Genomic DNA, 24,920 nt, shown 5'->3' with positions numbered 1-24,920 from the left:
AAGATGTAGGGAACAACTTTGGCTTTTCCTTTCAGTGTTAGGGACCCAGCTCAAATCAGGGATGCAAGTTAATGGCACACAGTTGCTCCCTGTTTACTTTCCAGCAGGCCTTCTCATTCCATTATGCTGATGGAAGAAGCAGCAGCTGTTTTGGATGGCAATAAAATAGCCTCTCTCACCTTTAGACCTAAAAGGATTCCGCATAGAAGAAAGTTTTCCAGTAGTCTCCTCTTCAGTTTCAGGATGTGATACAAAGCAATCTTGTTAAGCTGAAGAGTCTGGTTCTTTCTTAAACAGAAGCTTTCATTTTGAAGCACAAGATGGAAACACACTGTACTGGATTTTTGACCAGTTGCGAGTTACTCAAATTCAGTCTCTGTCTGTGTTAGCTAGCTTCATGTCTACCCATCTCCCCCTCACACCAGGATACAGATCTTCTAGGAGAGAGAGGTTCTGTCTTCGAACACTGAATTCCTAATGTGAAACAGAACCAAAGAACAGCATTTCCACAAATATAGCTAGTTTGATTCAATCCAGATTAGGTAAAACTGAATATAAATACATCATGCACACACATTCTTGGAAAAAGGAAATTATAACAAAACATAAAGACTCTAAATTATCATTAGATGCTGGTTTGAATAACAGCTTTCTATATAATTTATTCATTAGTTCTTTTATTCCAGTTTTAAAAACAGTATCAATAAAGTAATTATTAAAAAAATAGACACATTTGTTTCAGCTTTAGCACAATAATAATGGCTTTGAAAATATTAATATTGCTACAGACATTTTTTAAATGACACAGTACTTGTAATGACTTTTAACAGTATTTGTATTAATTCACAAAGTGCAAAATGATGTGTTTTATTACAAAATTAAATTAATGTATCAGATGGAAACCATTAGCTACAAAAATTTGGGGACAAAGTACTGGTATTTAGTATTGATCAGTGTTCACTTTTATATTTTGACTTACTATATTGCTCATCTAAGGCCTAGGAATCATAATGCCATAACACGCACTATGAACAAAAGCCTCCTTATGCAAATAGGCTGTCAAAATATGATCTAATACACCACAGTCAAGAGGGGTGAATTCACAGAGTAATATCTACCATAAGGAAAAAAAACTCCTCCTCCCAGAAATGCCCAGAAAAATAGATTACCTACTGCATACCCTAAAGGATATCAAATCCAGGCTTTTTCAGATCAAGGGAAGTAAATTCCAATTTAGAGAGCCCTTCATAGAAAATAAATGCCCTTGTAATAGTTAGACAGTGATATTCTATACCAGCTTCAGTTTGAAAGTGATCTTAAAGTGAAGCCCACTACAGAACATATTTATCAAATTTCAGTCTGACAAAGGCAAACAAGAAGCATCCTTTGTCACCTCTCCCATAGCTTCTTCCTTGCCCGATGATTAGAGTAAGAATCCCCTGACCCAGTAACCACTCCCTCGCTGATACATGGCAGTAATATTCAATCATGTGAGCTACCTCTATGGAGTTCACTGAAGGAGCAGAGCTGCTGCAGATCATAAAGAGGTGTAATAAGAAGGGTAGGATGGTTCAATATGTAGTAGTAAATAATTTTATAGCAGTGGGAAGGCTCTTGACATATGGCAGGACCTAGTGTATATGCCACAGGAAATGTTGGTTATGTCCTCTAAATTCCAAGGTTTAGCAGAAGTAGTCCATTTAAAAAAAGCCATTATTACTATGTTCATCTGTATCAATGCAGGGAACGTTGTACTGCTTGTATCCAGCTATCCATAGCAAGTTTGTATTCTCTCAAGTCCTTTTGTGGCTCAAAAACTACTTCAGTTCGCCTCAGTTTCTTTAGTTGTTCTTTGTCAGTCCAAACCCCTACAAACACAAAGCTCATTCTCAAGCCCAGTTGCAAATAGTGTGTTGTTGAATTGCACAGTTTTATTCCCAATAGACCCAATTTAGAAGCATAATAAAGAATTATGATTTCCTAATTAATTAAAAAAACTTTTTTTTTTATGAAGTGGATGCACATTTTTACAGTCTGAATCTGTTCCAACTAAATCCACTTAACTGGGAACCCTGACAAAACAGTACATCTGTTTCACTAAGCTGGTTTTCAAGAAACAGCTTTAGTACAGTGACGTTCATGTAGGTTCTGTCAATTCTAGGAAGGTGAGCCATAGGAACAGCAGACTCTAGTGCCTCTCAAGGGATACCCAGGGGAATGAAGATAAACACTGGTCATTTTCCTACTGTCTTACTGGAAAGAATGGATAGATGGCAAATCATACTCAGTATTACCTAAAAAGCCTTTGTCAAATCTATGGATTCTATCAAATATATTTTATCTAAAAATAATGTAGTAAAGAATTCTTTGTGTGCTTTCACATGGTTTCCTTACACTATTTTAGTGACTGAATAATTCTTACATTAATTTATGCTTTTTAAATATTTTAGCTTTTTATTATTCACATTTCTAAACAAATTAAGTGAAGATCCACAAACAAAATATATTACTACAAATGTCCATTAATAAAGATCATTGCATAATTGACAATACTTGGTTTTCACTGGAGCCTGGTGAGTAGATAGAGACTGTCTTACTGAAGTTGAATCTTTTTCTGCTAATATTCAATTAATTGGATTCCACTTATTTTCCTTCTAGCTGTCACATTTTAATAAATGATTTTCTAAATTACTCAGATTACAAATTTAAACCATAATCCTATGTGGACATAAGGCCTAACATTGTGACTGACTTCAGGGAGCCTTCTTATACACAGTTAAGCAAATAAGCGTTTGCAAAGCTGAAGCATTAAAAATGTACTGGTCCATTAATTTAGCTTTTGTATTTGTACCCTAAACTTGTGTTTTCATTAAATATTGTGTGGATGAAGAGTACTACATAAGAATTAAGTCATTGGTTCCCAAACAGAGTGGAGCCCCACAGAAATTCAATTATAGATGCTGGGGTTAGATTAGAAATGGGGTGGCTGGGGAGAAAGGTTAGGAACCACTGAGTTAAGTATTACTGATCTTAGATTTCCAGGTGGCACAGAAAATGTGAAGGGGGACACCTGATTCTTTGAGGAGAATTTATGACTGGAAAAATCAAAGAATGGAAAAGCCATGTACAGGTTCTACTGACTTTTTTCATTTACCAATGTATGTATTAGGTAGGAAAAAAAACCCTACTAAACAGGTATTTTGACAGAAAGGAGCAAGTATACTTACCCAAAGCAAGACCTGCTAAAAATGCTGCTCCAAGACAAGACGCATCTGTGTTTACTGGCTTGTCTATTTTCTTATTAATTAAGTCAGAAGTCATTTGCATTATAAAACTATTGTTACTGACTCCTCCATCTGCTCTATATGGAAGAAAACGATTTAAAAATTGGGTTAAATGATAACATATAATGACAAATTTTCAGAAATAGCTTTCAAGATCATATGTATATACAAAAGTCTATCCAATACATTTGTACAAATATATTCCATTTTCTGAGTTTATAAAGTATAAAGTTAAAAGCCAAAATAAGATTATTGTGGAAATAAGTTAGTGATTGAAAAAACACTTTAAAAATTGGCTTAGATTTTAAAGATTTTGGTACAACTTTGAGTTCAGTCCCCTAAAACATTACAAACATCATAATCCTGGATGAAATGTTAAGGTTATGATAGAATATGGCTTTTATATGACATAGTTGGAATCATGGAACATCTACAATTTTAAACATCTCCCTTAGGTCCAGAAAATAGAGTGGTTCATAGTTTTGTTACTGATTAAGCTTTCATGTTCTGTCTACAAATTCGTAGTTACTTTTTTTTAGAGACATAACTAGTATGTAGTAAACTCCCTATTTTTACTTTACTTTTTCCGAAATGACTCTGAGAACTGTTCTATTTGGTAAGGAAAATAGACACTTATTAATATTGATCCTGTCAGCTGAGAATAGTTATTCAAGTTGAAAAGGCAGCATCCGGGAGCAAAAAGCTAAACTAAAGCTAATTTACGTGCTAATATCTGAATTGTCACAAACTGGATTCCTGCATCTCTGGACTCCTTTATAGCAAACTACCTCACCATTGTTCCTATTACAAGAAATGCAGGTAGCAACACCTATAGTTACAATTGCTCAACTACAATTGTTCAACTTCCATTATAAAAAATTCAGCTGTTCCAGCTGAAAACTCCTATTCAGAGCGTAGGTCTCAGACTGGGTAAGTCTAGATAGTTTCCACAAAAACTGTTTCAAGAATAAGATTAGTGGGAAAATAGTTTTATTTATTAGATTTATATGCCACCTTCCCCCCAAAAAGACTTATTCTGTCCATTGTAACAAATTGGTATACATCTATTTTAATGAAGCTTTATCACCTTTATGCATTGGAGTGCGCTGTTGAAACTGAAGACAGCTCAAGTTATATGCCAATGAATATACTGGAATTTTCACAAACTCAATGGACACATTTTAAGTTTGGCTGTTAATTCTCTGGAGACTGTCTGTACTGAGCATGCTCTAGCTCTTGCCTATGATCAGTCTCTGGATTGACCTCATTCCCACAGAGCAACAAGACTTGATTCCATGGCTGCAGGGACTGAGCAAGACTGACTAAGTAACTGTTGCTCCCAGCCGGTATGGCACAGCATGCACTCTGAGAACAAGATGACTATCTTCCCTCTGCTCCCAAAGCTCTCCTGCTGATTCCTGGACCACCAGGAAGACCTTCATCATTTTAGCTACAAGAGTAACAGAACAGTAGTAAATTATTATCCTTTAGGTAAGCCATTCTCTAGAGCAGTGGAAGTCTGCTACTCTCTCTTTCATTTCCTACCCTGTGCTCCCTGCCCAAACTGCTGCCCCGCTTTTTTCTACTTTCTGCCCTCTCTGATCTGGCACACAATACCACAAGCTGGCTATCCTTGCTCTAGAGCAGTGGTTTTCAATCTTTTTAGATTCAAGGCACCCCTTGTTCGACTAAAAGCCAGACTTAGCAAATGTCAGCTCTTAGTTTTCACTTATTTTTTGACTCCAGAAAAATAATAGAACAATTCTGCTGCTGCAAAGAACTCGGAAAGACCAAAACACATCAAGATACTTTTGACACTATGGATTCCTGTTTTAAATATTTGGGTTTATCTTGTGAATCATGTAGGTGTTTTCACATCTCACAGTACTAATATTTCTTGGGACCCTGTAGCCTCCTAAAAGAATCTTGTGGCACACTGGCTGAGAATCACTACTTTAGGGGAAAAAAAAGTCAAAATAACTGCCAGTGCATTTCACAGCTATTAGGTTAGTGCAATAGTTCCCAAACTTTCTTGAGTCCCAGCTTACATAATTTCATATGACCTGATGCACCCAGTTACTGCTTATCTACCTATAACTAGCCAACTGCCTTTCACAAATGATGGGGGGGGAAGGAAGCATGCATGCAGGGACAGAGGCCCATGGCCCACCCCATGTGGGCCTGCTCCCCCTTTACCTCCTGCTGCTTGAGATCCAGGCCTGCTCCCCACCTCCCCATTGCAGAGGTGGGGGGAGGGGAGGTGGGGGCCCAGGCCTGATGCAAGGGAGGACTGGGCCCAAGGGGGGGAGAAGCTGGCCTGCCATGCTGTGGGGAGTAGTGGGGCCAACTCGGCAGCAGCAGGGGAATGGGAGGAGTGGGCTCAGAGATGATGGGGGCGGGAAAAGGGGGGGTGAGGGGAGGACTGGGCCTAGACCAAAGGGAAGAGGAGGCTCACTCCTCCTCTCCTGCAGCCACTGCTGTGTCGGGCCAGGCCTGCTGCTCCCCACCACCACCTCAGTGGGCTGTTTTCTCCCCTGGCTTGGGCTTGGTCTCCTCCCCACCCCCGTGTGGGACCCAGACCCACTCCTCCCTCCCCTTACCACCGCAGCACACCCACTATTCCTCCAACCCGCATCAGGCCCATTCCTCCCCCCACCGCTGCTGCATCATCCCGTGTTGGGTCCTACAGGCAGTGACAATGGAAGGGTCAGTGGCCTCACCCCCCGCCCTCATGGCATCCCAACCCCACTCCCACCCTGTGCCGCCACTGCCGTCACTGCTGTCACCTGCAAGAAGTAAGGAGAGGGATGAGGCCGCCCCCACCCTCCGTTCCATCATTGCTATTTGCAGGGAGCAGGGCAAGTGGGATGAGCACTGTTGGCCTCGCTTCCTCTGTTCCATCTGCTCCACTGCTCTTGGCCCCCCTGCCCTGCTCCCTGCAGGCAGCAATGACATAGTAGAGGGCGGGGGGTGAGGCCACCAGAGCTGGCCTCGCCCCCAACCCTTACTTCTTGCAGGTGATGGCAGTGATGGTGCGGGGGGGGGGAGCAGGTTGGGCTTTGTTGATCTCCCCTCCCCGCCCCCATCCTCGCCATCATGGAGGCACTGCATCGTGCTGCCAGCTCCTGTTCGAACACTTGTTCACACTCTGATTGGCTGTTTGTCAGCCAATCAGAGTGTGAATAAAGCATTATGGACAGACAGAGACAGACAGACTTAAGCTTTTATAATATTAGAACTATCAGGAGGCAGGGACTTAATATGACCCAGCTGCTCCATGGTAACTGTCCCCATGCCCACTGTTATCCCACACTGAGAACTAAACAGGGCAGTTTACTCTTGAGTGAAACAGGGCTGTTTCTCCAGCTTTCAGTCACTATGAGGTAGGAGCAAATACAAAGTTACCATGGAACATCTGAGGTGTGACAAATCCTTCCCTCCTATTAACTTGGGCACATGAAATGCTGTTGTCCCAGCAATTTCTCTGTGGTCAATAAAAGCTAACCTAGGATTAAAGCCACATGCCATTTAGGAATAAACTGTCTTAATTCAGCTCTCACCATGGGGTAACTGAAGGCACAAGGGTAGATGAGGAGCAGTAAGTCCAAACATTCATTGTTAATTGTAAATATACTGAGTGATTGCAGGCTCAAAAGGAATTAGGGGCTCCTTAAGTTTCACAGCTCCACTCAGGGTTGCAATCCCTCACTTGGGAACCACTACTGTAGTGGTTATGGATACTCCTCCACAAACATCTCTCCCATATTTAAGAAAGGGAAGAAGGAGGATCCACAGAACTACAGACCAGTCAGCCTCACCTCAGTCCCTGGAAAAGCTACCTGAAGGGGAGTTTCGAAAGAGGATGGAGCTAGACTGTTCTTAGCAGTGGCAGATAAGAGAACCGGGAGCAACCATCTGAAGTTGCAGCAAGTGAAGTTTAGGTTAGATATTAGGAAGAATTTTCTCACTAGGATGGTGGTAAAACACTGGAACAATTTATCCAGAGAGGTTGTGGAATCTCCATTCTTGGAGGTTTCTAAGAGCCTGCTAGACAAAGCTTAAGTTTGGATGATCTAGTAGGGGATGGTCCTGCTTTGAGCAGGTGGTTGGACTAGATAACCTCCTGAAGTCCCTTCCAACCCTAGTTTTCTATGATTCTATAAAATCTATTTTTTTTTGCTGGGCCCCGACTCCTCACTCCTAAATTCTGCCCACATCTTATTTCACATTCTCCCCACATCTTATTCCATTCTCCCATGTGTCTCTGTCCTTTTTCTGCTTCCTATCCAAGGTCTGCCTCCTCATGCCTCTACACTCCTCCTTTGCTGCTTGTGTGTCAGTATGGGGAACACTGAAAAAAGAAGAGAATTTTTTTTCCCATTTCTACATATAGCATCAATGGTCCTTATCTGTGTGAAGGAGTCATCTCATAAAAAAGTTTCAGAGCTCCTACAACTCTGGAATGAATTGTGATTAAAGACAGACTCCTTGGAATATTAATAACCAAACTCTAAGAAGTTTCAACTGAATATGTACAAAATGAGATGTTCAGAAGCTGATCCCTAGACTTTTCAGATTTTCAAGAGGGTGATAAAGGCATACCCGCAGGGTAACTGGCTTGCTAAATTTCAATTCCTGCTCCAAAAACTGAAAAAGTGCTACAGTTACTTACAAACAGTTAACATGAGCACAAAATAATATTTTCCCTAATCTGATACTCAGAAATGGCTGAACATCTTTTGATGAAATTTTCCCCGCAACAGTCAGCCTGAAGCAGATGACCAGTATGGCAAATATCATCCCAGTGACCAAAACTTGGCAAAATTACAAGCAATTGATAAAAGGTCCTTATAATAGCAAGCATCAGGAAACCTTAAGTACAGACATAGCTTACTATATCCCTTTAATCCTGTGAATAAAATTTATATTTTTTCTGGCTTCTATTAAACCTGAATATGAAAGTTCAACACATGACTCAGCTACCAGCTTATATTTGCCAAACTGAGTTAATATAGTTGAAAACTTACCCTTGAGCAGAACCCATATTATTTATGAAGTTCTATCAATATGGACACTAAACTCAAGTGGGTTGACCAGTTCTCACTTTCAGCATCTTCACAATAGGGACAACTGAATAACCAAGTTCTAGAGAGTAACCTTTTCCCCCCACAACTGTTTTTCCTGAACGTACAAACACCAAACAGTTTAAGGTTTATGTGATATTACAAGGAATACAAACATACCGAATATTTCTAAGTGGAATTTGCAGCTCCTTCAAAAAGGTATCATACAACTGTTTATTTCTTTAAAAGAAAATAAAAATAAATATTAATATACATAAATTATGCATGTATGTGTAAGTTGTACATTATAAAAACTTTGCAATATCCATAGAATATGCAAGTATGCTAAAGGACAAAAGGTGACACAGTTTTAGAACTGCCAGTGATAGTTTTTTAGTCTGGAGTAAATGATTCAAAAGAAGATGAATTAAGATTGTCATAATGGTGTGCAACAGTCCAATGTCCTTGTGCCTAAATCAGGATCCCTGATCGACCATTGTACTAAGCACCGTATAAGGAAATGTGGTTCCCAACCAAAAAAGTATAGTTTATGTAGGGCAAGGTACAGCAAGTAGATGTAACAAGCACTCAGAAAGAATGAGAAAAGAAGGTTGAAGAAAATGCTAAGCAGAGATTCAGCCAAGTGCTTCAGCTGCTTTTGAAAGTGTCAACAGCATAATTTTAATCTTGCCTGGACAGCTAACCCATTTGATAAGGAAAAACGTAAACTCAAAGCAAGAAAAAAAAATATAAACTGAAGGGTTTTAGTTTTCTTGACTGGGACTTTGGATGAGACTTTCAGCTTTCCCTGTAAGCAAGAAGTACACCCCCTTGTTCAGTGGAAAACATAAATTCTGGTCTTGGATATATTATGATATCTATCACTATCTTATATTAAACACTGATAACCTAAAACATTAGTCTGAGTTACTGAAGAAACTCCAGCTTCCATCTACCTAGAGAAAGTCAGGGGTGGAAATAGTGTTTTTGTGTTTGTTTGTTTGTTTGTTTTACCCAAATTAACCAGGAAGCAAGAGGAGAAACTTTAGGGAGAAGACAGGTTTTGTACATGCAGAAGGGCTAAGTGCATTTCACTTTGAAAACTGTTCTATTTGTTAGTAGCAAAAACTTTGAGCCTTTACAAATGTACATAACAATGTTTTTGTACTATATTAGCAAGGAAAATAGGGAAGGCGCCAAAGCTGCTCATTGCTGAGGATAAGGGAGTCCTATAGTTAACATGTTACAAATGGTTAAAGTACAGCTGTTTATGTCATACTGGATGACCAATATCCTGACTCAGAGAAAAAAAATAGTTAAAAATATAAAAAATTAGCGACATTAAATTCAGTACCTGAAAGCTATAGATTCCAGTATAGCTCGTACAAGGTGATTTCTGGTAGTGGAAGTTTTCAGACCCACAAAAGAAGCACACAAATATGGATCACTCACAGAGGCCTAAAATAAAAGTTTGACAATGAGAAATATACGAATGAGTTCAATTTCTAAAGTTCTGAGAAAGGATTAAAATAGTAAGGAAAAAAAAAACTTACACATGACAATTACAGGCAGCATAGTGAGAAGAAAAATTAAAACAATATGTAAATAGTTTATTGTGTATTTTAGCTGTCTATATATTTCAGTAAACCAGCAATTTACAAATACATTTATTTCTATAGCAATAAGATGTACTACGTTTATTGCAGAATTCTTGTACCAAATCTAATTTATCTCACACTTGTTTAAAGTACATAGTGTATACTTAGGCTCTAGTACTAGTTTAAGACAAAGCACGATATTTTTATGACTGATTTTGGAGGAAGTATTTAATTTCAATTTACCCAGAACTTTTCTAAAGAACATTATTTAGTTTATACGTAGCTTGGAAGATGCTGGTAGTTCTTTTAATTAATTTAGATGGTATAATTCTAATCCACGACATGATGCAATGCATTTGTACTAAATTCCTGCTGTCCCCAAAAGTAGTTTCCTTTTGTATGTTAATAGGCAAGTTAGTTTCTATATCCTTTTCCTGCTACACTGTTTTGGTGGATTTGAGTAACAGACTGTCACACCATTTGCCTTTAAGTGGACAATGTTAAATTTCTCCCCTGCCCCCCCTCCACCCCGCCCAAACTAAAAATATCCTAGATTTAAAAAAAAAAAAAACAGTTTTATTTTCCTAAATATCAGTTATAATAGAGTTCTCAGAAACTCTGATTTCAACCACATTGTAGCTTAGGGACAGGGAGAAACCCAAAAATAAAAATCAAAGAAATGTCAATGCATATAAAAATAAAAGTGTGAGAGTACAGCTATATAGGGGAAGTCGGGTTTAAGAGAAGACATCCCCATCAACATATTAACACAGAAATTCCATACCAGATAAGCCCAGGAATTCATTTATTCGACAAGATACTATTGTGGGTTCCCCATTTTTGGGGAACTCAACTTGAGATCCTGGGATCTCATAGATAAACAAACAATTATGACACAAACTACAGTGACAATTTCTTCCTACACCCCATCAGTTAGAGGCTGGGTTAGGCTCTGAAATGACATCCATAATTTTTTTATCACTTTCTAATACAGTGGTGCTCAATCTCCAGCCCACAGAACCACATCCTTAGGTCTATGGGTCTTCCTGTGGGTCCAGACATTTGGCAGTGGTGGCAGGATCCCACCTGCAGCAGTGGTGGAGTGGTAGTAATGTTAACTGCCACAGCTCTGGGCTCCCTGATGCCAAATTTTCAGATCCATGGGGAGCCTCCATGTGCCAGATTGTGCCACCATGCAGGATCAGATCTGGAAAGGGCATGTGGGGCTGGCTGGAGCACCTGGTCACACCCACTTACCGACCCCAACAGTTTCCCCTGTGATGGACTGGCTCGTGCACTGACCCCATACACAGGTTCAAGTCCACAGACTCACCCTGTGCCACTCATCGATCTGGTGACAATAAATAAACCTTCATATACTACCTTTGTTCTTGTGTATTCTTTTTTTGTTAAGCATGGTGTGATAAGAGAGAAAAAAAAAAAGAAAGAAGAAACAAGAGGAGAAAGAGAAAGAGGGAAAGAGAAAGAAAAGAGAAAGGAGAAAAACAGAGAGAGAGGTAAAGAAAAAAGTAGGAGAAAAAGGAGAGAAAAAGAAGAAATAGAAAAAAGGAGAGAGGAGGTAAGAGAAAGAAGAGGAGAAAAAAAGAGAAAGAGAAGAGAAAGAAAAAAACAAACAAGAGAAAAAGAAAAAGGGACAGAAAAAAGAGAAGAGAGAAGAGAAGAGAGAGAAAGAAAAATGGAGAAAAAAGAAAAAAGGAGAGAGAAGAGAGGAAAAGGAAAATAAAAGAAAAATGAGATGGAGAGAGAGAGAAAGAATGAGAAGACAGAAAAAAAGAGCAAAGAAAGAGGGTGTGTCCCTCACCGACCTCATCTCCCTCTGCTACCAGCTATGGCTCAGGCCCATTGGTCCACAGCAGCATCCAGCAGAGAGAGGCAATGACACCCCAGCAGCAGCCACAAGGGCTGGAGCACTCAGGCCTCCCCAAGAGTCCTGGACCAGGGGGAGCCTAGTCAGACAAATGCCCACCAGGGTGGAGACAGCACCAGGGCACCAAGCACTCGGGCAGGGTCCAGGCAGCACGGGGAAAAGCAGGCATGGTAGGAGGTGCAGTGGGCAGGGTAGCCTGGCCAGGCCTTTGGGAAGGCAGCAGCCAGAGGAGAGTTGGGCCCCAGCAGGAATCAGGGGATGCCCTGGGGCTCTGCAGACTCAGGCTGTGGTTGGCAGGTAGGTGAGGCACCCAGCAGCACTCAAGGTGGGGCCCAGCCTGGCCTGCACAGCTCCGCAGGCATGGGCCACAGCTGCCCTGCCCACAAGGGGATGCTGTCCGGCCAGGACAGGGCACCAGGCTCAAAGGGCTCCCAGCTCCAGGCTTAGCCACCCTGTGCGCTGGGCACAACACGAGCAGGGCAGAGTTGCCTCCAGTGCAAGGGCCCAGCTGCAGGGCCCAGTCACAGGAACTCCCTGGACCCCTGAAACAGCTGGGGAGGCAGTACTCAAGGCCAAGCTGGCCGGGAGTCACCAACACAGCGGCCCTCTGCAGTGCCTGCCTGAGCCCCAGGCCTGCCTGCCCACAGCTCCCCTCCAGGGGCCAGCCGCGGCTGGAGGGCGCAGCCCAGGGATAAGGGGTAAACTGTGTCCCTCTTTCTGTTCTTCTGACTCCGCCCCTGGTGCCTGCTGCAGTGCTGGGACCTGTGGCTGCCCTGGGGAGCCTGGATCAGCAACTTAAAAATTTTTTTTTTTAAATAATGTCTTCATACACCTCGTGGCATGCCAATGAAAATGTCTCTGCATGTCACTAGGCATGCCAGGGGTTGCCTATCCCTGTATTAAGTTATTTACATAAAAGCAAAAGCATGTGTACACATTCACTGTACACACAAAAACTATGTTAAAACATTAAGGTTGAAAATGCATGCTAGGAAATGTTAGAATTCAAGTTGCCAATCTAGCTTACTTTATATCAGCCCCTTCTACATACACAATATGATACCATCTTTAACTACATGAGCATATACTGTTTTTTTCTACAGAACCGCTCTCAAATCAGGATGGATACAGAATAAATTAGGATTGTGTTGAAAACAGCCTGCTGTCTGTATGCCCCCTGCCTCATTTGTGGCAGGATTTCAAAGGTGCAAAGCGAATGAGGCCTACGACTGCAGTAACTGAAAGTTAAGCCAGTTAAATGCTGTCCTACCAAACTAGATTCTGTCCCAAATTCTGCTGCCAAGCTTCTCTGCAATGCTTGTCAAGTTGTTTCAAGGACACTTTTCATGAATGGTAATTACTTGCATGTCCCTCATTTTTGGGGAGCACAACTTAAAACTCTGAGTCTTGTTTGCAGAACTAGGGACGCTTGTAACAGCAACTGAAGTCAAGAGGAACCGTGTCCTAAACATAAAAAGCAGCAAGGTTCTCAACTTCTTCAGATTCACAACATTCCTTGTTAGACTCAAAGCACCTCTCAGAAAATACCAGTTCTTAGCTTTCACTAGTTTTTTGAGTATGGAAAAACAACAGAAATTTTTTTCTGTTGCAAAAACTCAGAAAACCCTAACAGGTCAGAATATTGTGTGTGAAATTTCTGGGTTTATTTTGTGAATCATGTTGGTGTCTGAATACCTAACAATGCTAATATTGCACAGCATCCTGTAGCACCTTTAAAGGATCTCACAGCACCCTAGCGTACCACAGCATCCTGGTTGAGAATCACAAATATAAAGGGCTGAGTATTTTTGTATTCAATGCTCAAAACTCTAAAAGGGTAGGTCCTAAGTATCTCAAACTGGACACTTAATATTAACAGACATTTTTAAAGATAACAGGAACCTCTGACACAGAGTATAAATAAATTGTGAACTATTCAGATAATCTAGTGATAAGCTCCACAGAAAAGCCCATGAATAAATGGGTAGTTCTTTATTCATAAGAATTTGACGAGCGATTAATATGTATATGGTTTAGGGTAGGAGTGGGCAAAATATGGCCCGCGGGCCACATCAAGCCCACGAGGCCATTCTTTCTGGCCCACAGGGCCCCTAAAAAATTTAGAAAATTAATATTTCTCTGTCTTTGGTTCCTGTCAAAAATGACAGGAACCAGGGGCAGTAGGACCTAGGTAAAGCCCAGCGGGCTGTGCAACAGCAGGGCCCGCCCGCCCCCAGCTGGAAGCCCCACCCCAGCAGGAAGCCCCAGCGGGGGCTTCTGGCCTGGGACCATGTGGCTGCCCCACACCGGAACTTCAGGTAAGGGGAGGACCCCGAGCAGAGAAGGAGTATGGGGAAAAGTGGCCCCTCCCCTGCCCCATGGCCAGTGCTCCCTGTTGCAGCCACTTGCAGCCCATGCGGGGCTGTCCTGAGCAGGCGCAGGCTAAGTCCCAGGTGGGCTGCGAGTGGCTGCAATGTGGGGCGCCAGCCATGGGGCAGGGCTGCTTTTTACCCATGCTCAGCACCAGCTTGTAACCCAGCCCTGCTGCCAGCCTGGGCCTCACACCAGCTCTGGGCTTGCCCATTGGGGCTGCTCCGCAGCGGCAGCAGCTGCAGCCCCCCTGCTTGCCACGCTAGGCAGCGTTTGCTGCTGCTGCTGCTGCTGCCTGCCCAGAGCTCAAGTGCTGAGCAGCCCAGAAGCACTGATGGCAAACACTGCCCAGCGCGGCAAGTGGGGGGGCTGCAGGTGCTTCCACCACAGAGCAGACCTGACAGGCGAGCCCAGAGCCAGCACGGGGCCCAGGCTGGCAGCAGGGGCCCCATTACAATCTGATGCTGAGCATGGGGAAAATCGGCCCCTTGCCCACCCCATGCCCGGCATCCCACCCTGCAGCCACTCGCAGCCTGCCTGGGGGTATATGGCAGGATGCCTTGCTTGTGCCCCTTGCCCCTCAGCCCTGCTGTCCTGTGCCCCGCCACCCAAAGCCCCTGCCCCCCAGTCTGGGCTCTGTAGTTGTCAGCAGCTACCCAGAACCTGGGCCAGCTGCAAACATCTGCTGCTTCTCTGCCCTGGCTCCCACCTGTGCCTGCTCAGGACAGCTCTATGTGGGCTGCGAGTGGCTGCAGCAGGGAATGCTGGCCATGGGGCAGGGAAGGGGCCGCTTTTCCCCATGCTCAGCACCAGCTCATTTCCTGCCATGGAACAGGGTGTTGGGGCTGCATGCTGCCCCCCACCTGTACCATGGGGCTGGGGGGTGCACTGGAAGTGAGCTGGTGCATGGGGCCTACACCAGCGTCCTGGGGCCAGCACCGGCAGGCCCCAGAGCAGGGCAGCAGAAGTACAGGGTCCTAGCCAGCAGGGCTTCTATGGAGCCGGGCCAGCTCCTCACTCTCTCTGCTGGTGCAGCCCAACCTTGCTCCACGGACCCCTACCAGCCTGCGCCCTGCTCTGGGCCCGACAGGTGCCCCGCCCCTGATCACCATCTTGGGACCAATGTCCTAAGGCTAGCACCAGTCAAGGGACAGGGATCCCCAGGCGGCCCTCAGCAGCTTGCCAAAACTGGGTAAGCAGCCCTCCGCCCAAAATAACTCCCCGCCCCTGGTTTAGGGCTACACATTAAATAAGGACAATAAAACAAAAAACTAAATAGCTGCTCATTAAGTGAATACCATTCATGCTGTGTACTGCAAGATGTGGGGTTCTGTGGAAAAATAATATGTCACTATGTAATTAAAGATCATCATTGTGCATACATATAAGGGATCTGAATTAAAATTATACAGGCACCATTGTGTATGAAAATAAGGAATTCTGGTGGTCAGTCAGGAAGCCAGTTTAGAACAGCCTGCTGTCAGACCGGATTTCAAGTTTTTATTCAGTTCTACACCCTTTGTAGTAGAAAATGGCACCAGCCAGCTCATTAAAGAATCAAGATGACAACATTAGCCAGAGATTGTAGAAATGGCCCTTGCCATTGATGTAGCTGAATTTGCAAACTCCTCAGTTGCCTGCTGTCTACAGTTCCTCTTTCACTTGAGGTAATGGAAAAAGCTCTGGAAGGAGTTGTATTCTTTTCACCAAGAACAGATCTAGATTGCAGTCCACAATTTGAAATATGTAATATCACTCTAAGCTGCTAGAGTATGGCTTTGGTATAATTGCGTAAGATTTTCCTCACCATACAGCTCACCAATATCATAGAAAGCTAGGGCTGAAAGGGACCTCAGGAGGCCAGCTAGTCCAGAATTTCTCAATTCAAGGGTAGCAAGAATATTTCAAAAGGGTTGTAAGCTGGGGCAGGGCAGAGGGACAGTGGGAAGATGCCTGCCCCTTCCAGTGGGAAAAGGGAGCGGGGGAGAGCTGCATGGCTGGGCTGACAGCACCAGGGCCGGTGCCTGAGCTCATGGGGGTGGGACAAGATGGCTGGGAGATGCTGCTTGGGGGCTGAGAGGGGCCATGACCAAGCTGCCTGGTGTGACAGCCCCAGCCTAGTTAAGGGTGGAGGGGGTGCCAGAGGCCTCCCCTCCTCCTCCCTCCAGCCTGTGCAAGGGGCTGTGAGTTGGGAGTGAGGGACAGCAGCACTGCTTGTGGGGACAGGGGAATGTGGGTTAGGACAGGCCATGGATCTTTCCAAATGAGTCCTGGTAGGAAAAAAGTTGAGAACCACTGATCTAGTCAAACACCCTGCTCAAATCAGATCAAACCCTATGACTGAAAATATCAATGCCTATGACTGAAAAAGGCCTTTATTCTGCCTCAATACAAAAGGAATGATAAGGCCAAATATAGCGACTAGAGCAATATAAAGTTGTGAGCCCCAGAGAAAGCCTTTGTATGTGTGTTAATGTCAGTCAGCAGTGAACTTCATGACAAAGGGCAGGATCTTTAGTGCAGCTTCAAATGGGGTAGACCCGCTACCAACCAGATCTTTACCTTAAGACAACTTTTTGAGATGATGACTGAATTTAATAAGTTGTGCACAGCACTTCTAATAGATTTCTGTCAAGCCTTCAGTTAAGGGTAGAGAGCAAGGTAATGTAATCTGATAAGGAAGTTCGCATCCCAGTCAAGAGAGCTCGATCAACAGAAGAGTGCCATAATAGAGTGACAAACTGTGCTCAATCTGGTATAGAGCCCAGTTTTATACTTTCACAGGAGGTTGACAAGTCTGTTTCCTGTTACCAATGCTGTTTAATATCACAACTGGCTGGCTAATGGATAAGCTGGAAAAAGCAGCTAATGATGATGGCCTTTAGCTGAATACTGTTCTGCTTTGAGACCTTGAGTAAGCTGATAATATTACCTTGATAGTTCATTTGGAAAAATCACTCCAAATGATAATACACTTGATACAAGCAAGAAACTTGTCTGAATAACAATATGGACAAAACTAAGTCCCTGCCCATAATTATATCAAGCCCCCACCAGCTCCAGCTTACCACCTCAGCATTACTTTATTCAGAGACTATATCAAACAAGTGAAAACCGTCAAAAAAGTAGAAAGCATAATAGAGTGCTGGAGGAAGTGTGAAAGATGGGGAGAGTTCACTACTAGCAACCACTGGCCTCTGTGGATATACTGCGATATCAAACTTCCTATTTAATTGTGGCTCTAAAAATGATTATATTCACTTGACTGCATGACAGTGAACTATTGGAGATGAGGAGGAGCAGCAGGCTTGACGTTTTTGATTCTTATCATCTTCATGAGCTGCTCCATATTAGATGGAAAAGTAATCAGCAATGATAATATTTGTAAGCCCTCCAGCAACCACTCTTATCAGGACTAGTTCAATTCCAGCAACTTTCTTTGTGCAAACATATTATGAGAATGGAAAATCAACAACTACAAAGTGCATTTTTCACAGAATCCAATCTAACCAGCTAGCAGCTGCTGAAAGCTGTTTTAACGTAACAAGACTGTCAATAATGAATACAGAATGAACATGAAGCCAGACAATCTTAAAAGACATGGCAAGAAACTGACCCACATGGCATTAAGAAAAGGAAAAGGGAGGATCCAGGGAACTACAGCTCAGTCAGCCTCACCTCAGTCCCTAGAAAAATCATGAAGCAGATCCTCAAGGAATCGATTTCTAAGCACTTGGAAGAGAAGAAGGGGATTAGGAACAGTCAGCATCGATTCACCAAAGGCAAGTCATGCCTGATCAAGCTGATGGCTTTCTATGATGAAATGATTGGCTCTATGGATGTGGGGACACTGGTGAATGTAGTATACCTTGATTTTAGCAAGGCTTTTGATACAGTGTTTCACAGCCTTCTTGCAGGCAAGCTAAGGAAGTATGGACTAGATAAACGGACTGTAAGGAGGATGGAAAATTGGCTGGAGCACTGGGCTCAACAGGCAGTAATCAAAGGCTCGATGTCTAGTTGGCAGCCGGTATCAAGTGGAGTGCCCCAGGGATTGATTCTGGGGCCAGTTTTGTTCAATGTCTTCATCAGTAACCTGGAAGATGGCATAAAGTGCACCCTCAGCAAGTCTGCAGATGACACCAACGTGGGGGGAGTAGTAGATACACTGGAGGGTAGGACTAGGATTCAGTGCGACCTAGACAAATTGGAGAACTGGGCCAAAAGGAATCTCATAAGTTTCAACAGGCACAACTGCAAAGCCGTGCACTTAGGCTGGATCAATCCCAGGCACCAGTACAGGCTGGGGACTGAGGCTGGGCAGCAGCTCTGCAGAAAAGGACCTGGGGGTTACTTGGACAATAAGCTGAATATGAGCCAGCAGTGTGCTCTAGTTGCCAGGAAGGCTAACGGCATACTGGGCTGCTTTGGTAGGTGAGTTGCCAGTGGGTCCAGGGAAGTAATTATTCCCCTCTATTCAGCACTGGTGAGGCCACATCTGGAGTCCTGTGCTCATTTTTGGGCCCCCACTACAAAAAGGATATGAAAAAATTGGTAAGTGTTCAGCGGAGGACAACACAAGTGGTGAGGGGGCTGGGGCACATGACTTATGAGGAAAGACTGAGGGAACTGGGCTTATTTAGTTTAGAGAAGAGGAAACTCAGAGAAGACTTAATAGCAGTCTTCAACTACCTGAAGAGGGGTTTGAAAGAGGATGGAGCTAGGCTATTCTCAGTGGTGGCAGATAACAGAACAAGGAGCAACAGTCTCAAGTTGCTGCAAGGGAAGTTTAGGTTAGATATTAGGAAGAATTTTCTCACTAGGAGGGTGGTAAACCAGTGGAACATGTTACCCAAAGAGGTGGTGGAAGCTCCATCCTTGGAGGTTTTCAAAACCCAGCTAGACAAAGCTTTGGCTGGGATGATCTAGGTGGGGCTGGTCCTGGTTTGAGCAGGGGGGTTGGACTAGATGACCTCCTGAAGTGCCTTCCACCTCTAATTTTCTATGATTCTATGACTTAATCCATAAGGAGGCCATGGCCATTAAAATTTGTTTTGATGACAATAATGAGGCAATAGTAAGCTGTTAATCTTTACATGGATCAGCACTAGATGAGATGAAAGACGCATTTTGGTAGTGAGTGCTGAACATTTGCTGACAGCAAATGTATGGTGAGATTGAAGAATACTGAATTCTAATCCAGCTCTAGAAAGGGACATAATCTAAAGGTCACCAACCATGCTCAAATGGGCCCCTACCTGCCCCCTTCTACTCATCCCTTCCAACTTGTCCCTGTTCCAGTTCTGTCTCTTCTTTATCCTTGGCTCTTTCTCTTTCACTCCCACTCTCTTTGATACCCAGCCCTTGTTTCTTTGATACCAGGCCTCATGGCAATCTTATACCCTTTTTTGCCAGCCAATCTCATACCAAAAAACTCCCCTATACCTACTTTTGTCTCTCTCTTCTGGTCTTTTCTCCTGCCTGTCTTCCTCCTGTTCTCCAATCCAAGTTAATTTGTTCACTCATTGCCAATAGGAAAGCTATCGAAGCTGACAGTGCTGTTTCCATCCTATATTCAACATTGTACCTAGATCTTGTTAAGGGTCTATGAAATTTAAGGCATGCTAGGTCTTCTGCAAATTATCTAATTCCAAACTTTTTCTATAGCTTTAACAAACAATGAAAAATAAAAGCAATCAAATAGTTGCCAGCACCAGGGGTTGACTACCTGATCAAAACTTGCCCAGAAGCTTACAAGCAATTGGCATCACACAGTCCCCCTAGGGAAGATATTTACAATCTTCCCTAGCAGTAGTCACTACTGGTCTTCATAAGTCAATAAGGGAAATGGCATGCCATAGGACAGCAAATACTTGACGATTGCTGGTCAAAGATTCCTAGAAGATTCAAGCCAGTGTTTGTCCTTCTTGGAATTCCTGTCTGCAAATATAAAAAGTTTTCCATAAATCCACACCCTTTCATCAAATCACACACCAAGTGAAGGCATCATACATTAATAAGTATTCTGCCAACCAAAACAGATTTACTGAGCAGGATTTTACAGACTGTGGTAGGAATAAACAACCTCCTATTTGCTTTTTGCCATTTCTTGCTTGCATATTGTATAAAAAAAGAAAGTCTGATCTTTTTATTTAAAAATGCAGTCTGCAAGAAGGCCACCAGTGAGTTTGCATGACTGGTTATATACCTGGCAAAATAAAGTACTGTACTTTTGGATCAAGTAGTAGAAAGGAGAAAAATTGCAAAATCTGCACAAGATAACAAAAGTATGTCATGTAACTTAAAACAAATATATTCAAAGTAAACAGATCTTATACTAGACTCTAGGAAATTTAAAAAGTAATTTTTGTTTACTAAGCAAAGAAAGGTCCTGGACTCAACTCGATGTGATTTTCTTTATCTGTCTTCAAGAAGCGTGATAAAAACAACCAAATAATTCCAAAATTTCAAGTAATGTTTTATGGGCGTTAGTGGACAAAATCCTCTTGACTTGGATACAAAATACCCATAAAATGTAAAGAGGGAAATGTAAGACGAAGTGCCCTACATGTAGCCAGCCGCAACAGCTTCAAGCACCTCTGTAACCCTCTACAGATCAAAGAACGACTTGACGGTAACCAGTAACACCTTCTAGCCAAAAAATTCCACTCCTTTGGTTCAGCTCATCCTCAAAATTTAAAATTTTCATACCTTGAATTTCTTATTTCCCAGACCAGGTCTACTCTACTACATTTTACCCACACAGGTATATTGTCTAAGATTGTGAAAAAAATAATACCTCCTAAGTAAGCTATGTAGAAACAATGTAAAAGCAGGTGTTCCACGAGAAGTGCTCTTGTCTGCTTAGTTTGTCTTTTAGGGAGATGGTGCAGCTGTCTCAGTAGAAAACCTCTTGTCAGCACACCCGCTGTCCCCACTTAAGGCTTTTCAACACAGCTATACTAGTAAGAGCTATATAAGCAGTACCTTTTCTTACTTTAGAAGAGCCCCCAAAAGAAAAAAAAAAGGTAAAAAATGGCAGGTGAAAAGGGAAGTAGGAGGGCATAGTATGCATACAGAGCATTTCCCATGGGGGGAAAGGTTAAGATTCCTAGTATGGGGCACACACAACCCCTGGCATATGAATGAACATAAATGGAATGAGGGAAGGGGGACATAGAGAACACACAGAACCTATGTGTGAGGCTCCTCGGGAGCCAGGAGCAGGGAGGAGAGGAGGGATCCAGGCACACGTGTGTCCCTCACGCACGTGTGCCCCCTTACCTGACCCGAAGCGGAAGTGGATGCAGCAGCAGCGAAGCCAGCAGCAGGGGCGGCAGCAGCAGCTGATCCCCCTAAGGTAAGTGGGCAGAAGGACCGGACGCAGATGAGCCAGGTCCGGAGAAGAAGCCCCCTGGATCCCTTTTAGCTGGCAGGGAGCCGCGCTCCCGAGCTGTGCCGGCACAAACAGAGCGCACCGGCATTTGCGTCAGCATTCGTGCCAGCGGGTGAGCAGGAAGTGCCAGGAGGGAGACTGCTGCTAGGGGAGGGCGAAGCACTGTACTAAGCCATAAACAAGCAGCAACTCCTACAATGGTGCTGACACGAAGTGCTGCCAGGGCCCCTGCCCGGGGGGCGCAGCCTACCTGGGGCTCGTCTGAGGCCTCCACCCAGACAGACCCCATGGGGGGCTGGCGTCCCCCCACCCCCTGGCCTGAAGGAGTTGCCCAGCAAGGCCCGGGGGGCAGGGATTGGGGATCCCCACACCTGTCCTGCGGGCGCCTGCCTTAGGGCTCTGGAGGCGCAGGTAAGGGAGCTCCAGGAGGAGGTTAGCAGGCTGAGGGGAATCAGAGAGGCAGAGGATGAAACTGACAGCTATTTCCTTTCCCTGCAGGGCCACACACTCAAGGAAGAAGCACCTTGGGAAGTGCCCTCCACTGCAGAGTGGCAGACGGTCACCTCCAGAACCAGAGCTGCTCGTAACACAGCAGTACCAGTTCCTCCAGTCCGGCTGGAGAACAGGTACGAGGCCCTGGCAACTCTGGAGGAGAAGGAAGGAGAGGAGGCAACCGGAGAGGAGGCAACTGATCCGAGCAGGCTGAAGGAGCTAACCAGTCCTGGAGGAAAAAGTGTTGAGTGATTGTCATAGGTGACTCCATCCTGAGAGGTACAGAGGGCCCTGTCTGTCGCCAGGACCCCTCAACACACGAGGTCTACTGCCTATCCAGAGCAAAGATTCAGGACGTGAAGGGGATGATCCAGGCCATGATCCAGCCCACCGATTACTACCCCATGGTCCTAATATAAGTGGGTATTCATGATGCGGCCAGGAGAAGCCCTGATCACTTGATGGCGGACTATCATGCTCTGGGGGATGTGCTGAAGGAGGTAGGTGCACAGGTGGTTTTCTTTTCTGTCCTACCAGTGAGCGGACATGGAAGACGGCATGCGACGTGCATCGCAGAGACCAACTGGCAGCTTTGGGAATGGTGTCTCGAGGTGGGCTTTGGTTTCCTTGACAACGAACCACACATCATGACAAGAGACATGCTCAGATGGGATGGGCTCCACCTTTCTCCTAAAGGTAAGAGTGTGTTTTCTTCTAGGTTTGCAGATCTCCTCTGGCAGGCTTTAAACTAGGCTTGTCGGAGGAAAGGGAAGACAAGGGAGGAGGAAGCCTTGGACCACTAAACCAAGCGGCACCCGCAAGTACAGCCCAGCCTAGACTGACGAATGGAACATATATGCAGGTAAGCAACAGGGGCCAGAGTAATGCTGAAAGTAGGGGGCCAGTGCACACATCCTCAGGAGGCCTCAAATGCCTCTACACAAATGCTCGTAGTATGGGAAACAAGCAAAAGAAACTTACCCTCCTGCTAGCTGACACCAACCCGGACATAGTGGGGATCACTGAAACGTGGTGAGACCCAACGCATGACTGGGTGGTGAATATCAAGGGCTACAGGCTGTACAGGAGGGACAGGACAGGGAGGAAAGGTGGGGGTGTGGCGCTCTACATTAAGGAGGAATACACATCCTGGTCAATTAGCAAAGAATCAGAGGAGGGGGACTCTGAAGTGCTCTGGGTTAGAATACAAGGCAGTCAAGGGGAAAGAGATTTAACGGTGGGGGTCTACTGCAGACCACCCAACCAAGGGGAAGAGCTAAACCAGGAATTCTTAAGTCAGCTCACGGAGGTAGTTAGGTCAAAGGATGTGGTCATCATGGGTGACCTGAACTTTCCAGACATCTGCTGTTAAAAGCAGTCAGCCAGGTCTGACCACTCACGTAGGTTCCTAGCCAGGATGTAGGACCTCCATCTAACCCAGAAGGTGCACAGCCCCACCAGGGGAGACGCCTTCTTGGACCTGGTGCTGGCCATGGATGACGACTTGGTGAAGGGGCTGCAGGTGCTCGACCACGTGGGTGACAGCTATCATGCCTGCTGGAATTCACCATCCAGCGCAAGGTGGCAAAGGCCTGCAGCAAGGCAGCAGCCCTAGATTTCAGGAGGGCAGACTTCAATGAGCTAAGGAGACTAGTCGGGGAAGCACTGAGGTCCCAGAGGGGAGGGGAGCCAGGTGTCCAAGAAGAGTGGTCGCTCCTTAAGGAGACGATCCTCCAAGCCCAAAGGGAGGTAATCCCAACATGGATCAAAGGGGGCAGGAGGGCGCAAAAGCCCCCATGGCTCACCAAAAGCATCCGGGAACGTCTCCTAGCTAAAAGGGAGGCATACACCCAATGGAAGGGAGGGGCCATCACCAGGGAGGACTATACTGTGGTTGCTCGGGGATGCAGGGGGGCAGTCAGGAAGGCCAAGGCGGAGATGGGATTGGGACTAGCTTCCCGGATTAAAGACAATAAGAAGTCCTTTTTTAAATACATAGGGGGCAAAAAGAAGGTACCGGGTAATGTGGGGCCCCTGTAGGACATGCTAGGAAATTTGGTTGTCACACCAGATGACAAAGCTAACCTATTTAACGACTTTTTTGCCTCCATTTTCCTGAGCAGGGACTGGAACAGTCACCGCCCCCTCTGGGCCTCCCTCAGACCCCAGGGGAGGCGCACCTAGGCCAAGGGTTAGTGAGGAACTAGTTAGGGAACTTCTAGAGGGACTGGATGTATTCAAATCAGCTAGCCCAGGTGATCTCCAACCTAGAGTACTGAGGGAATTCGCTGAGGTCATTGTGGCATCCCTGGCACGGCTGTACGAGCACTCGTGGTGATCTGGCATGGTGCCAGAGGACTGAAAGAGGGCCAATGTGGTTCCCATCTTCAAAAAGGGGAGGAAGGAGGACCCAGGAAACTATAGGCCAGTTGGTCCTGTCAGACCAACCTGGTGGCCTTCTACAACCAGGTCACCAAATCCTTAGATGCAGGGGTAGCAGTGGACATAGTCTTCCTGGACATTCGGAAGGCTTTCGACACTGTCTCTCGCCCAGTTCTCATTAAGAAACTAGGGGACTGTGGTGTCAACACGTACACAGTCAAATGGGTCGCCAACTGGCTGGAGGGCCGCACCCAGAGAGTGGTGGTGGAGAGGTCATTTTCAGCCTGGAGGGATGAGGGCAGTGGGGTCCCCCAGGGCTCGGTCCTCGGGCCCACACTGTTCAACATCTTCATCAGTGACTTGGACAAGGAGGTAAAAAGCCCCCTGTCAAATTCGCTGATGACACTAAGATGTGGGGGGATGTGGGCATGCTAGAAGGGAGCAATA

General features: G+C 44.8%; 1 protein-coding gene across 2 annotated transcripts in view; it reads right to left on the bottom strand.

The window, feature by feature from the left end:
* Window positions 1-660: 660 nt before the first annotated feature.
* The window catches only part of GK5 (glycerol kinase 5 (putative)), a 63,809-nt gene continuing 39,549 nt past the window's right edge, over window positions 661-24,920 (bottom strand). The window contains exons 13-16 of one of the 2 annotated variants that reach the window (XM_019532986.1): window positions 9,702-9,805; window positions 8,528-8,587; window positions 3,228-3,361; window positions 661-1,868 (exon numbers count right to left, since the gene is read on the bottom strand). In XM_019532986.1, the coding sequence (XP_019388531.1) occupies window positions 1,735-1,868; window positions 3,228-3,361; window positions 8,528-8,587; window positions 9,702-9,805 (432 nt within the window). In that variant the 3' untranslated portion in view covers window positions 661-1,734. Of the gene's footprint in view, window positions 1,869-3,227; window positions 3,362-8,527; window positions 8,588-9,701; window positions 9,806-24,920 lie in introns of those variants that run through there. The other variant, XM_019532987.1, reaches the window with a different exon arrangement.

The sequence above is a fragment of the Crocodylus porosus genome, unplaced genomic scaffold (assembly GCF_001723895.1).
Source record: "Crocodylus porosus isolate Cpor-Errol unplaced genomic scaffold, CroPor_comp1, whole genome shotgun sequence".
Classification (NCBI taxonomy): domain Eukaryota; kingdom Metazoa; phylum Chordata; order Crocodylia; family Crocodylidae; genus Crocodylus; species Crocodylus porosus.
Note: the sequence above shows the minus strand (reverse complement) of the source record. Positions and strands in the feature narration are given on the sequence as shown.